The sequence below is a fragment of the Mesocricetus auratus genome, unplaced genomic scaffold (genome assembly GCF_017639785.1).
Source record: "Mesocricetus auratus isolate SY011 unplaced genomic scaffold, BCM_Maur_2.0 Super-Scaffold_4256, whole genome shotgun sequence".
NCBI lineage: Eukaryota > Metazoa > Chordata > Mammalia > Rodentia > Cricetidae > Mesocricetus > Mesocricetus auratus.
In genome coordinates, this window is record NW_024429182.1 from 97,132,081 (window position 1) to 97,148,807 (window position 16,727).

Consider the following 16,727-nt stretch of genomic DNA (forward strand, 5'->3'; position numbering starts at 1 on the left):
CATGGAAGTGCATGCATGGAAACAGACGCTATGCTCATGGGTTGCAGTACTTGCAGAGGCTATCATGGAAGTGCATGCATGGAAAGCAGACACTATGCACATGGGTTGCAGTGCTTGTAGAGGCTATCATGGAAGTGCGTGCATGGAAAGCAGACACTATGCACATGGGTTGCAGTGCTTGCAGAGGCTATCATGGAAGTGCATGCATGGAAAGCAGACACTATGCACATGGGTTGCAGTGCTTGCAGAGGCTATCATGGAAGTGCATGCATGGAAAGCAGACACTATGCACATGGGTTGCAGTGCTTGCAGAGGCTATCATGGAAGTGCATGCCTGGAAACAGACGCTATGCTCATGGGTTGCAGTACTTGCAGAGGCTATCATGGAAGTGCATGCATGGAAAGCAGACACTATGCACATGGGTTGCAGTGCTTACAGAAGCTATCATGGAAGTGCATGTATGGAAAGCAGACACTATGCACATGGGTTGCAGTGCTTGCAGAGGCTATCATGGAAGTGCATGCCTGGAAACACAGACGCTATGCATATGGGTTGCAGTGCTTGCAGAGGCTATCATGGAAGTGCATGCATGGAAAGAAGACACTATGCACATGGGTTGCAGTGCTTGCAGAGGCTATCATGGAAGTACATGCCTGGAAACACAGACGCTATGCACATGGGTTGCAGTGCTTGCAGAGGCTATCATGGAAGTGCATGCATGGAAAGAAGACACTATGCACATGGGTTGCAGTGCTTGTAGAGGCTATCATGGAAGTGCATGCCTGGAAACACAGACGCTATGCACATGGGTTGCAGTGCTTGCAGAGGCTATCATGGAAGTGCATGCATGGAAAACAGACACTATGTACATGGATTGCAGTGCTTGAGCATCGCCTGGGCTCCTCTGGAATCACTGTAAAGTCATGGCCCAAGAAGAAAGCAGTGAGCAAGCCAATGACTGAAGTTGGGTTTTGCTCCACCTTGAGTGTGGAAACTGGGGCTGATCTATATGGATGTTTCTCCACTAGCTGGAGTTGCTTTACTCCCTCAGCTGGCATCCACCATGTCTGCTTTTGAGACACAGACCATGGAGGAAACTCAAGATGCTCCAGAGGGAAGGAGGGAAGGAGGGAAGGGGGAGGGGGAGAGACAGACAGAGAGAGAGAGAGAGAGAGCCTTTACTACCAAGGCTTCCTGAAGAGTCTTGTCTGTCATGTGACATGTGTCTTCTAGTTCTTTAGTAAAAAGTCTTCAATACTTTCCCCAGTCCCACTATCACACAAGGCTTTATCATTCTTCAAATCCCAGGCTCAAGCATAGAATAGTTCCAAATTATACAAACAAATAGAAAATAATCAAGTGAGTCATATTTTCTTTTCTTGGTTCTCATGTAAACCAGACTGACCTAAAATCTTGCTATGTAGCTGAGGATGGCCTTGAAGACCTTGAATTTCTGATCCTCTTGTATCCACTTACTGAGTTGCACCATAACTGTTGTTGAATGTGAGTCACTTCCTAAGACACATTTTCCATCTCGTCAAAACCCAGATTATGGATGATGCCATAGCTTTCTGACATAGAAGCAGGACTGAAGATGTACAACCATTCAGAATACTAGAACAACAATTTTTTTTGAGACAGGTTTCTTCGTGTAGCCCCAGCTGTCCTGGAAGAGATCCCCTGCCTCTGCCTCCTAAGTGCTGGGATTAAAGGCATATGCCACTACCACCAGCTCCAATGACAGATTTTAAGTAAATTACTTCTGACTTCAAAACAAGAAGAAAACCTCTACTCATTTATTCTTAATATTTTTTCTGTGGAATTTTTTGTTACTCTGAAACTATATTGTGTGCTAGGCAGGGTGACACATGCCTATAATCCCAGGTTGAGACAAGACAAGTTCCAGGCCAGTCTGAGTTACAAAGTGACATCCTGTTTCAAAGGAACAAAAACCTAAATACAACCAAACAAAACCACTAGCAAAAGGCACCTTTGTAATGAAGTCGTTTTCCTAAGTACATGGCAAGACTGACTATCAATACAACCAGACTTGAATGTGTGTAAAGAAAGGCAGGAGGGGACAGAGTACAACATGCTGCTGTCCTGTGAAAACTATGGAGGTCCATGTGGATTGTCCAGCTTTACAGCAGTCGGCCAAGAGAAGCAAGCACTAGTGTAATGTGTACAAGATCTACAGTGAGTGGGCCCTGTGAGCCTCTCAAAGCCTTGAGCCAGCAAACCCATTCCTGCTCTCTGAGGAGACTGTTCTTTTCCTTGCCTCTGTTTCTTGTTCTGTCTGCCAGCACTCCTCCATCTTTTTGTTTTCTGTTTTTTTTTCAAGGCAGGGTTTCTCTGTATAGCTCAGGTTGTCCTGGAGCTCACTTTGTAGAACAGGCTGGCCTTGAACTCAGAGATCTGTCTGCTTCTGCCTCCCAAGTGCTGGGATTAAAGGTGTGCACCACCACCTTACACTGCCTAGTATAAGTTTAGCTTCAGTCTATTTCTATGGCAAATGACCCTAAGATGTCACTGAGGGGCTGGAGAGAGATGGCTCAGCTGTTGGAGCACTAGCTGCTCTTGCAGAGAACCTGGGTTTAATTTGCAGCACCCACATGGAAGCTCATAATTGTTTGTAAATTCAGTTCCAGTGGACCCTCTTCTGGCCTCTGTGGCACCAGGAACAAATGTGGTACTCGGATACACATGCAGGCAAAACACCAATATACATAAAAATAAAATTAATGTTTCTTAAAAAAAAAAGATGTCTTTGGTCTTTAGGTTTCTTCCTACTCCACCCCACCCCAACTAGAATATAAAGTCCCTTAAGGGCAGAGGTTTTTGGTCAGTGCCACATTCCAGAACCTAGAAAAAAAAAAGCACTGCTGGTAGTAGAGGTAGTCATATAATATTTTCCTTATAAGGTTATTTAAGAGATTAAGAATAAGTAAATAAAGAGTAGTTCTTCCTGTTACTTGTGATTTTGTGGTACAGTGCATATGTTGTTCCAGGACAGCCACCGTGAGCTACTTGCTTCTTCCCTTTTACTTTGGTGAGACCTTTGCATCTCTCAGACATGCTTGGCACTCCGGCTGGTTGTTCATCCCTGTGGGTTTCCTACCAAAATGATCTAAAGTGGGCTATCTTTCTTCTCTCATCCCAACTACAGATAGCAAGTAATTAATAAGTGGCTACTAAATAGAGATCTTGGAGATAAACATACAATTTGGTATTCTCCTTTTGTATTTGACATTTATAACAAGGTTTGTTTGTTTTTGAGATAGGGTCTCACTACATAGCTCTGGTTGGACAGGAACTCACAAAGATCTGCTTGCCTCTGCCTCCAGAGTGCTAGCATTAAAGGCGTGAACCATCACACCCAGTTCTTTTAACAAATTTTATGTGAGTTTCGTCTACATGTGTCTGTACACTTTGGGAGTCAGTTCTCTTTTTGTATCACGGGGATTCTGGGAATCAAGCACAGGGCCAAAGGTTGAGGATCTGAACCCAGAGTCTTGCATGAGAGTGAAGCACTCTACCCCTGAGACAAACTTCTGATCCCTAGACAGATTTACCTACAGATTTCCCATAGGGAAAAGACCAGATATGTCAGCAGAAAGAAGAGATGGGGAAGAATGTCAGTGTCTGAAATCAGCTGGGCACTTAGGACTCTCCATTAAGTATCACAAATCTTTCTGGAACTTTCAAGGAAATAGAACAAAAGGAAATAACATCAAGAAATACTTGAAGCTTTGGCTTTATACCTTGGAAGACCTTTCTAAGTATCTCTAAGATGACTTCAAATTTCAGAAGATTATCAAAATAACCCACACTGGTAAAAGCTCTAACCCTTTTAGCAAACAAGAAGTACTATGTGTTTAATGTATGACAGTCTCAAAAAAGTCCAGAAATTATTGGTATTGAGTAGTAGATGTAGCCAACATTAAGTACATGGGGTTGAGGTGGGGTATCAGTGTAGAACAGATGGAAAATTTTCTCTATACTTTGGCATTATCCTCTTCTACTGTGTTTTATCACAGAGAGGTCAGAGGAGGATTCATTTGTTCATGCCTTCCTTGTATCATTCATTTACTCATTCTACAATTATTTACTGTGCCCAAGCATTGTCACAGGTGCTGAACACACACAGATAAGGCAAAGTTTCTGGTGCTATGGATCTTCAGTGAGGAGCCGGACAAAGAAACATGAAAACATAAGATAAAGTTTAGCTAGTCATAAATGTCCATTTATGTGCTTCATGGGTTTATGGTCAGCAGTGGACTACCCAACATATGGCATGCTCATGTAAGATTACAATGAAAGTCAGGTATGGTAGTATTTGTGTGTAATCCTAGCACCTGGAAGGTGGAGGCAGGGGGACTGCCCCAAGTCTGAAGGTATCTTCTACATAGACTATAGAGTGAGATCCCATCTCAAAAATAAAATTACAATGGAGATGAAAACTTTGTCACCTAATGATGTTGTAGCCATCATGATAACATAGTGCAACATATTACTCATGCTTGTGGCAGTGATCACATGAACAAACCTATGTTGCTAAACATGGCACATATAGTTATGTAGAATACTCAGCACTTGATAATAGGATATGGCAATGAATCTACTGTGCTATTTACTTATTTCCCCTATTTCTTTCTTCGCCTATATTTTTTGTTTATTTTTCTTTTTGACTCAGATTGGCCTGGAACTCTTTGTAGTTCAGATAAGCTCTGGTCTTTCAGTCATTCTGCTTCAGTCTCCTGAGTGCTGGTATTCTAGACATGTTCTACCACATTCTGCTGAGTGATCTATTAGAATACACTCCTTCTACTTAAAAACAATGACAAAAAAACTTTACCATAGAGCTGAGCCTGGAGATGCACACCTGCAATCCCAACACTTGGGAGGTAGAGGCAGTAGGACTGGGAGTTTAAGTTGATCCTCAGCTACAAGTGAGTTTGAGGCTAACCTGGGCTCCATGAGAATCTGTCACACACACAAACGTTTATTGTAAAGCAGCATGCGGGCTGACACCAGCTCTGTACTTCTCATGTGCTTTGTTCATCACGGTCTAATGAGCAGTAGTAAAATATATAAAGCATACAACTCAGTAAGTAGTAGGCTCTCCAGTCAGGCTCTGGAAGCTCCTCTATGTTTGCCTGACACTTCAGAATGCATTCCCACTGTTAAGCAGTGTGTGACTGTTCAGAGGAAATGAAAGATAGTGATGGGTCAGAGTAGGCTGTTATGGATGACCAGAGTAGGTACTTCTTTTTTCTTAATGGAAAAATATTGTTAAAAAGATTTATTTTAATTATGTGTATAAGTGTAGCTGCCCTTGGAGACCAGAAGCCTTGAGTTGGACTTACAGGTGGTTGTGAACTGCTCTATGTAGATGCTGGGAACTGAACTTGTGTCCTCTGTAGGGGCAACTTTCTAATTGCTGAGTCATCTCTCCTGCAAGGAAGGTGCTTTTTGAGCAGGGCTCCAAAGTAAAGAAGTAGGCAGCTAAGACTTGAGGAAACAGTTCTAGGCAGAAGGAGTGAGCAGTACAAAGAGATTCAGGGGAAGGAGTTGAGTGCTCTTGGAGTCTAAACTGCAGCCACTGGCTACTGGGCTGGATTTTTTCCTACAATCACTCTAAGACATTTTTCTTCTGGTCTCAATCTTGGGGGGCATCCTAACAGAAGGTCTATGCAAGTTGGGGCATGAACTCTCCAGCCACTTAGAGTTTATGAGATGCCAGGTACATGCTCAGTGCTTTGCTATGGAAGTGTTACTTAGTCTTCAAAGTAGATACGGTTCCTACGATAAATGAAAACAAACAAACAAACGAACAAACCAAGAAACCTCTAAGACAAACAAAGCACTAGATCTTGCAGAGACCCAGTGTATAGTTGGGTAGCTCAGAACAACAGAGTCAGTGGTTTTTCGAGACAGGATTTTTCTGCATAGCTCTGGCTGTCCTGGAACTCACTCTATAGGTCTCTGGCCTTGAACTCAGAGATCTGCCTGCCTCTGACTCTGAGTATTGGGATTAAAGGCATGCACCAACACCATCCAGCTACAGACAGTGTTTTACGCTGTTGTTATCAACAGATGGCAGCTTTATACCAGCTAGTACAGTGTGAGCAGAGAGTCTCATAAATTCTCAGAGTTGGCATAATTTACTATCACCAGTATATGGCAGAGATACAAACCTTATAGGAATAAACAACTTTGCAGGTAAGTGGGTAATTCCTTAAAGTGCCAGAAGGGCTGGAGCTGCTGTCATCGAAAACATCCATGTTGTCTTCAAACTCTTCTTCTTCTCTTTCAGCATCTGCATTAAGCTAGGAAAAATTAGAAGCCATTGGCTACTTCACTTATTTCATGAAAACGGTAGAAAACAGGAAAAGAGCCACTTGAAATCTGGTTGTTTCAAAACGTTAACTCATCAATTCAACCACACACAGAAATGACTGTCCTCACCGGCATTTTACATACTAAAACATCCAGAGATGTTTAAAAATCTACATAGTTTCAGGTCACTCGCAGTTACACACACACACACACACACACACACACACACACACACACACACACACACACGTAAAATATCAGGCTGGTAAGCTTCTGGTTTTGTAAAAGTACTTGCCATGCAAACCTTGACAACCTGAGCTCCATCAGCAGATCCCATGGTAGAAGGAAAGAAGCAACTCCCAAGGATTGTCCTCTGACCTCCACATGCACACCATGGTACATTTGTGTGCACATATACATACACACACAAGCATGTACAAACAACAATAAATAAAACATCTCAGTAGTACACAGGATAGTTCAAGCATTTGGGAAAGGAGGCTAGAATTAAACTCTGGCTTTAGCTAGGTAGTGGGTTCTGGACTAAATGTAACCCTGTTACAAACAAACTTTTTCCAGTATTTTAAAAAGTAATTTATCAGTATCCCTTCAATTTTTTCTGTTAAATGCTAGCTAGCAAAGTCCTTTTAACATTTTAAATGCTAACACGAAGAAATAAAGATTCCTACATGTTACCAATGAACAGGAGAAACAGTCTCATAACAATGGCAGGAAGAAATGCAAATTCACATTGTTTTTAGAAAATCTAGTGCCCAACACAGGGTTCAAGCCATGACCAATAGCAGAATTAAATATGATACAGTACTCTTTTCTGAAAGACACTATCAAAATCACAATGAAAGGGCTGGAGATGCAGTTCAGTTTATAAGAGTGCTTGTCTAGTATGCATTTAGACCTGGGTTCCATCTTCCTCACTCCATAATCCAGGTGTACGGTGATGCATGCTTGCAATTTCAACACTTAGGAGACAGAAGCAAGAGGATCAGAAATTCAAGGTCATATAGCAAGTTTGAGGACAGCATAAGCTACAAGAGACCCTGTCTCAAAACAAGCAAGCAAGCAAGCAAGCAAATTCATTCACTTCCTCAACAAAGCCACACATGCTGGATCATGTTTGTAATATCGGCACTCAGGAGGCTGAGTCACGACTGCTTTAAGTGTGATGCCAGTCTAGGCTACAGGGTGACGACACTTGGTAGCACATGCCTATAATCTCAGCACTTGGGAGGCAAAGGCACAAAGAGAAGCTACTTCTCATTCATTTGGGTCTTTATCATCAAGAAAAGAGAAAAGAGCCAGGCAGTGGTGGCACACACCTTTAATCCCAGCACTTGGGAGGCAGAGGCAGCCAGATCTCTGTGAAACAGAGAAATGAGAGAGAGAGGGAGAGAGGGAGAGAGGGAGAGAGAGGGAGAGAGAGAGAGAGAGAGAGAGAGAGAGAGAGAGAGAGAGAGAGAGAGAGAGAGAGAGAGAGAGAGAGAGGAGAGCATGTGTTGCTGAGGATGTAAAAGCTAAAAACTTGTACACTGGTAGTGGGGCTGTAAATGGCACAGCTGCTGTAAAAAACAGTATAATTTTTCCTTAATAAACATAGAATCACACAAAATTCAGAAATGTCCTTGGGCATACACCTAAAAGAACTTAAAGCACATATGTGAACAGATGTTTGCAAAATGATGTTCACAGGAGCAATATAACAACAGCTGAAGTTCCACTGACAGAAAAATAAGTAAATGAAACACAGTACACACATATAATGGACTATTACTCAGTCTTAAAAAGGAAGGAATGCTGGCTGACACATGATACTCTATGGATGTACTTGAAGAAATTATGCTAAGTGAAATAAGCCATACACAAAAGGATAAACACCACTTCATTTTTAAGTAGTGTGCAGAGTAGCCAAAGTCACAGAGATAAAGTTGCACAGCATTTGTTGGGACTGATGGTGGCTTACCAGAGTTATTGTTTACAAGGTTCAGAGTTTTACCGTTTTCATTTGGTTGTTTATTTGAGACAGAGTCTAACGATATATCCCAGACTGGCCTGAAATTTATGTATCTCAGGCTGGTCTCAAACTTGGAATTCTCTGCTTCTTCTTCTTGAGTAATCAGATTATAGGTAAGGGCCACCAGGGCCATTAGAGTTTTCTTTTTTTTAAAAAAAGTATGTTAATTTTTAAGTGTGTGTGTGTGTGTGTGTGTGTGTGTGTGTGTGTGTGTGTGTGTGTGTGTATGTATGTATACTAGACAGAAGACAGAGGCATCAGATCCCCTGAAGCTCATGGTAGCTATACCTGTTGTGCTGGGAACTAGATCCTCTGCAAAAGCAAACATTCTTTTTTTTTGGTTTTTCAAGACAGGGTTTCTCTGTATTGTTTTGGAGCCTGTCCTGGAACTCGCTTGGTAGACCAGGCTTGGTCTCGAACTCACAGAGATCCACCTGCCTCTGCCTCCCGAGTGCTGGGATTAAAGGCGTGCGCCACCACCGCCTGGTACCACTGAGTCATCTCTCTAGTCCCTTAAACATATTTTATATGTTCAGAAGAACTTGCTTTCACACCCTAGGAAAAGTTACAGACATTTTACAGCATTTCACAAATACTCAGACATTTATAAAAATGGGGTGAGAACAAGTTTCTAAAACTATATGCAGAATGCTAATATGTACTGTGCTTTGGTACTGGGAATCAGTCTAGATACCTTGCTAGCATGGGCTGCTATAAACATTCCTTTTGCCTCCTCTGTTTTCAGTTCATTTCTGATTTTCACAGAAAGGACTAGAAGGCTTTAGTGACAACAGGAGCAGGGTCAGATGCTCTGCTTGGCTCTAGCAGCTCTCTGAAGCACAACATCTAAGACTGGTTTCTTCCTTTTCCCTCTTCCATCCTCTTCATTGCTCTTGTGTTTTCTTGACCCACCACAATCTTCCTTTGTCTCTTATCTTAAGGACTACATCCTCAACCTTACTTTCTTCCGTCTATCAAAACAATTCTTCTTAGCCATACTAACATTTTTCCTTCCTTAATTGTTGCAAAATGCTTATTCTTCCTGCAGGGCAGTGAGAAGAACCCCTGGGAGTTGTTATAGTGGCTGACCTCTGGTACTTGGCACCTTCAGCTTTGTGGTGCTCTCACAGATAGGAAGCAGTGAGCCGACAGGTTGGATATGAATAATGACTGTATGACTCACTTGCTGTGTGACTATGGGCAAGTCATTGGGTTCCTAAACTTCAGTGACCTCAGTCTCTAACGAAGACAACTATTTTTTTTCACAGGGCTATCATAAGGATTAGAGGAGGTAACGCATTTTAAACCCTTAACACTCACTTGGCAAATGAGAGGCACTTAGCAAGTCATTATCTTTTGCTGGTTTTAAGAGGCACAGAGAATCAGATGAAGAATTTGCTGACACCCAATACATGGGGAAGCAGCTACTAGCAGAAAATTGACTAGCAGAACCTTTGAACTCTCCTTGGACAGAGAAGTGACCACAGAGCAGAGGACCTTACTTTAAGTACTGACTAAGTAGATAAATGTCTGTTTCAAAGCAAGATGGAATACTAGGGACAAGATTTGAATTTTATGCCAGAAACAATTTTAAAAATTGGTCATGGCTCCATCGGTAAAGGTGCTTGTCATCAAGCCTGAACTTTATTCAATCCCTGGGCCCCTCATTGTGGAAGGAGTGATCTGACAACTCCTGCAAGTTGTCCTTTGACCTCTACTTGATAAACATGGGATGTCCCACTTCCAGTAAATAAATGTAGTAACATAAAAAATATGGCCAAAATATATGAAAGTTTTCAAGACACAGGCCACCAAGCAACAAGACACTAAATATATCCCCACTATATAGCCTTGTCAAAATCATATGTTGGTAGTACTTATCCTACCCAAATTCAAGATTTAAATTACAACAAGTAATAATAATAAAGAAGTAATAGCCCAGAACAACCAAATGTCCACAATGGGTAGAAGGAGAGTAAACACCTAGCTATACAGCACAATACTGCTCAGCAATGAAAATAAATGAACTGTTAACACAAAATGATAGTATGTGATCCTCAAAATCATTACACTGAGTTTTCAAAGTTCCTCACAGAAGAATAGATATGAGTCTCTTTATATAAACTCCAGAAAATACAAACTAACCTAAAGTGCCAGTTCACTACATAGCTGAAAATGATCTACTAGAACTTCTGATTCTCTTCCCTCTATCTCCTAAGTGCTAGGATTGTAGGTGTGTGCCACCCCATTTGGTTTAGGTGGTACTCAGGATTGAAGAAGTTTATGCATGCTAGGCAAGTACTCTAGCAACCCAGCTGTTTCTCCAGCACACTTTTAAAAAGAAGAAACTAATTTTTGTTTTCCATAGAAATAAAAATGGATAAAACATTAAGTTTTAGGCAGGCAGTGGTAGCAGATACCTTTAATACCAACATTTGGGAGGCAGAGGCAGATGAATCTGATTTTGATTTTAGCCTGGTGTACATAGTGAGTTCCAGGCCAACCAGGGATACACAGAAAAGCCCTGTCTTAAAAAACCAAAAACCAAACTAAAATAGAAAAAAATTAAGCTTTTACAAATATGAATTAGTAATTTCCTAAAACTGCAATTATACACAAATAAATATTTTAACAATAATATTGATAATATGTATATATCATTCCATATTTAAAGAAAATATTACTACCTTTTTTGTTTATTTATTTTGTTTTGGCTGCCCTGGTTAGCTTCAAAGCCCTCCTCCCTTAGCCTCTCAAGTAGCCAAGATTATATGTACCACCCTATCTAGCTCATTTTCTTTTTTTGTTGGATATTCTAGTGATTTCAGATGCACATACACACTTTATTCAACCACACATCTCTGTGGTGAGGTCACATAGCACCCACTTTCCTTACTATTTTTTTCAAGAATATGATCACAAACATTAGCAGTATTTTTCTCAGCATTGGAAGAATACAGTAAATTGGTAAATATAGTGATTAAAAAAAAGATTTGTATTATTTTAATCATGTATGTACACACACACATACAAACACATATATATGTATATATGCATGTAAATGCAAGTGCCCCGAGGTCAGAGGTGTCAGATTCCCCTGGAGCTGGGGTTATATAAGCTGTTACATGCTGGAAATTGAACTTAGGTCCTCAGGAAGAGCATGAAGCCATCTCCCCAACTCTCTACTATAGTGATTTTATGACACAACAGATTTTTTGAGTTTCAGTCTTCTGATCTTTTAATTATGTATCCTTTGACCAATGCTTATACCCTTGCTTTTTAACAGTCCCAGCCTCAGGGAAACACTACTCAGTTTTACTTCTATGAGATCAACATTTTAAAATTATGGTGTGTGTGTGTGCGCGTGCGTGTGTGTGTGTGTGTGTGTGTGTGTGTATAGTGGTCAGAGGGCAATTTCAGAAGTCATTTTTCTCCTTCGGCCATATGGGTCCCAGACATCAAACAGAGGTCACCAAGCTTGGTGACAAGCACTTTCCTCTGCATATATGCCTATTAGTGGGATTATAGTGTATTATGACTATGCTGAAAGTTAAAAAATTGTAATAGTATAGCTGGTTATACTTCTTTTAGCAGTGAGAATTTTCAGTTCCATCCTCTTTTTGATCTCGGCTACTGGCAAGTTAGACAAGGTCTCTCAACTGTAGACATTAACTCAGATACATAGTCAGTACTCAGCAAAGGGTCTCATGATAAAGAGACTGACTGAAGTCACATTTACTGCAGTGAACTAAACTGATCTTCCTAGAATTTGAAACGCCAATTTCACCAGAAGTGTGGGCTTTTTAGATCGTGGAACTTAGTTCAATAAAAAGACTGCTGTCCATTTGAAAGTACTATAAGCATGAAAGCAACTGGTTTTTTTTTTTTCAAGAATATTCTTTTTAACAATTTCTATTTGTTTCAATATAGAAATCCATTCTTTCTTTTAATTGGGATTAGCTCAAGCCCATAAACAGGTTTTCATATTTTAAAAATAAATTCTATCAGACTGTGAGGATTATTAGGCAGATTGGAGAGTAAAGGTTAAGGACATCAGTCTCCTTGCTTTTCAACCACATTATTCAGCACAGTCTTCAAGATGACTTAAGTCAGGATTTATTTCTCTGCAATTCTGCAAATGTCAGATCCTTAGGGAGGCTGCACAGTAAAGCGCCTGGTATAACTGTTGAGGAAAGTCATGCTGATAATGTCAGCTATGATCAGAAAATCTAAGAAAAAGGAGACTAGGAAGAATAAAAGTATACCCAATCTTAAACAGGGATGCTTGGGTCCCTTACATAAAATAGTATAGTATTTAAATATAACCTAACCTATGAATATCTAACACACTAAATGCAATGGAAACAGTTGCTATATTGTATACATGTTTAAGGTATACTGATCAGAGAAAAATCTCTATTTTCAGTATAATGCAATTTAAAAAACCCAAAACTTTCTGATTTGTATTGGTTGATTCCATGAATATAAAAGCCAGGCATATGAACGAACAATTTACATATGCAAATGCTACACAGAATGATCATAGGGACTCTAAGAGGATGACTATGAATATTATCCAGTGATAAGAATATTAGACTGAAAAAATTATGGAAAATTAGCCTTTCTTATTATGCTTAAGTAAATTTCAAGGCTAGGTTATAAGCTGGGTATGGATTTAAGTGAGAGAAGGCAGACAAATAAGAGGAGGGAGGGATGAGTGATTTAGTCCTCAGGGTGTCACTGGCAGCAATCCATTTTCAGGTAGCTACATGTAGGCTCTAGTTACCTAACAACTAAATATCTGTCTCTCAGTTCCCCCCTCTTTCAGACTGGTCTGATTATGTAGTCCTGGATGGCCTGTAACTCACTAAGTAGTCTGAGCTGAAGGTCGGTCTTGAACTCAGGAGATCCATCTGCATCTGCCACCTAGGTACTGGGATCAAAGATGCATAACACCACACCCTGCAACTCTCTTTTTCAATGTGCCACCACATTTTGGGATTCTTTTCTTTGTTCCTCCCAATCCTATATTCTATATAACAGCATGAGGTAGGAGGAAGAATGATCATGTAAGTATGGTTCTCTAAGACAAACAGATTATGTAGTTTAATAACATTTACCTTCCATGAGACACTCTAGCTATAATGTTAATGTCTGTGATAGTCATCATGTTCCCCAACTGACTAATGCTTTTGTTGGCATCTACAATGGAAGAAAATATTTGAGGGCCAGAATGTGTTAGTTCAGCCTCATGTTCTTCAGCCAGCTAGCTGTCAGTTTGAAGGGGCACAAAATTTTCTGAAATTATTTCAGTGTTACTTAAGGAAAAGGTTAAATAAATACCGGGATCTCATTAAGCTATTTTATGACTTAAGGTTTTGTTTAGTAATATAACTGATCTATCTTCTATAAAATGTAACCTCCATGCTGAAAGAGGGAATACACAGGCTCTGTAAGACTGGCTAGAGGGTAGGAAAGGTGGGAAGGATTGCAAAGTACTGCTTCCCAAGAGGCTGGCACTTCCTGATGAGCTGATGTCTAGGAGCCCCTATGTACCTCTCATTTATTTCATTCTTCACACTCAGGAGCACAGCTTCTATTTAGCTCTTACTTAAGTCCATCAAGGGCTACTTCAGATGACATTTCTTTATGGGCAAACTCTTCCTAAGCTGGTAATGAGGTTTCCTGATTGATAGTTTATCACAGAGTAAAAATTTCTTGGGTTAGAGGAGACTGTAAGAGCTAGTTAACCTAATATTCCCTAAGAAATCCAGAGAGGAGTGACATAAATGACCTAAAGTTTGCCACACAGAGACCTAGTCACATACTGTCATATACCATTAAGATCTATAAAGGTCTGTTAGCTCCCTCACCTGCTAAACAATGAGGAAAGACTGCATCCCATTCACCTCTAATATGTCTAGGAAGGAAGCAAAGGTGAGGATATATGCCTGCTCAACATAATCCATCCTCAGAGGGTGCTGGCTCAAGCAGTCGTTTTGACTGACTGGAAGCAGGGCTGCTACAGAGCATAAAGAAGCTTGTGCCTCACATCTGATGTCACCATAAACTGAAGAACAGAACTTGAGGCAGAATAAAGAGAAAATATTAAGAGCAGCTTAAAAAAAAGGCCAAGTAACATATAAAGGCAGACCTATCCGAATTATAACCTATTTCTCAATGGAAACTATGAAAGCCAGAAGATCCTGGACAGACGTACTACAAGCGCTAAGGGAACAAGGATGTCAGCCCAGACTACTATATCCAGCAAAGCTTTCAATTACCGTAGATGGAGGAAACAAAATATTCCATGACAAAGCCAGATTAAAACAATACGTATCCATGAATCCAGCTCTATAGAAAGTGCTAGAAGGAAAACCTAGACCCAACGAAGATAACTACACTCACAAAGACATAGGCAATAGATAATCCCACTTTACCAAACACCAAAAGAAAAAGGGAGGAGAACCTACACACAATAACACCACTACCAATAAATCAAGCACAAACAAGAATCATCAATCAGTGATCATTAATATCCCTCAACGTCAACGGTCTCAACTTGCCTATAAAAAGACACAGACTAGAAGAATGGATACAAAGACAGAACCCAACCTTCTGCTGCATACAAGAAACACATCTCAATGTCAAAGACAGACGTTACCTCAGAGTAAAAGGTTGGGAAAAAACTTTCCAATCAAATGGACCCAAGAAACAAGTGGGTGTAGCAATCCTAATATCTAACAAATTAGACTTCAAATTAAAATCAATCAAAAGAGATGAAGAAGGACATTTCATATTCATCAAAGGAAAAGTCAATCAAGATGAAGTCTCAATTTTGAACATATATTCCCCAAATACAAAGGAACCCACATTCATGAAAGAAACATTACTAACGCTCAAATTGCACATAAAATCTCACACACTAGTAGTAGGAGACTTCAACACTCCGCTCTCACTGTTAGACAGGACCTCCAGACAGAAACTTAACAAAGAAACAAAATAACTAAAAGAAGTTATGACCCAACTGGGTTTAACAGACATCTATAGAACATTCCACCCAAACACAAAGGGATATACCTTCATGGCGCCACATGGAACCTTCTTTAAAATCGACCGCATAATAGGAAACATAGCAAACCTCCACAGATACAAAAAAATTGGAATAACCCCCTGTATCTTATCATTAAAATTAGAGTTCAACAGTAACACAAATCACAGAAACCCTATAAACTCAAAGAAATTGAACAATGCACAATTGCACCATCCCTGGGTAAAGGAAGAAATAAAAAAAGAAATTAAAGACTTCCTGGAATTCAATGAGAATGAAGACACAACGTATCCAAACTTATGGGACACTCTGAAAGTAGTGCTGAGAGGAAAGTTCATAGCACTAAGTGCCCACATGAAGAAACTGGAGAACAGTCACACTAGAGAATTAATAGCACAACTGAATGCTCTAGAACAAAAAGAAGCAAACTCACCCAGGAGGAGCAGACGCGAGGAAATAATCAAATTGAGGGCTGAAATCAATCAAGTAGAAACCAGGAAAATATTGCAAAGAATCAATGAAACAAAGAGTTGGTTCTTTGAGAAAGTCAATAAAATAGACAAACCTTTGTCCAAACTAACCATAAGACAGAGAGAGAGCATGCTAATTAACAAAATCAGAAATGAAAAGTGTGACATAACAGCGGACACTGAGGAAATCCAGAGAATCATCAGGGAATAATTTGAAAACCTGTACTCCACAAAATTCAAAAATTTAAAGGAAATGGAAAATTTCCTGGATATCACTTGCCAAAACTAAATCAAGAACAGATAAACAATCTAAACAGACCTATAACCCTTAACGAAATAGAAGCAGTCATCAAAAGCCTCCCAACCAAAAAAAAAGCCCAGGCCCAGATGGTTTCAATGCAGAATTCTACCAGAAATACAAAGAAGAGCTAATTCCAAAACTCTTCAAAGTGCTCCACACAACAGAAGCAGGAAGCTCACCGCCAAACTCTTTTTACGAGGCTACAATTACCTTGGTACCCAAGCAACACAAAGACACAACTAAGAAAGAGAACTGTAGACCAATTTCCCTCATGAACATTGATTCAAAAATACTCAATAAAATACTAGCAAATAGGATTCAAGAACACATCAGAAAAATCATCCATCATGATCAAGTAGGCTTCATCGCAGGAATGCAGGGACGGCTCAACATCAGAAAATCTATCAATGTAATCCACCATATAAACAAACTACAAAAGAAAAACCACATGATCATCTCACTAGATGCTGAAAAAGCCTTTGACAAAATCCAGCACCCCTTCATGATAAAGGTCCTAGAGAGATCAGGGATAACAG

The 16,727-nt window shown here is 40.1% G+C and overlaps 1 protein-coding gene across 2 annotated transcripts in view; it reads right to left on the minus strand.

Moving 5' to 3' along the window:
* Positions 1–16,727, minus strand: part of Fchsd2 (FCH and double SH3 domains 2) — a 208,542-nt gene that overhangs the window by 7,396 nt on the left and 184,419 nt on the right. For both annotated transcript variants that reach the window (XM_005074012.4, XM_005074013.4), the window contains one exon: positions 6,199–6,330. In XM_005074012.4, the coding sequence (XP_005074069.1) occupies positions 6,199–6,330 (132 nt within the window). The remainder of the gene's footprint in view (positions 1–6,198; positions 6,331–16,727) is intronic.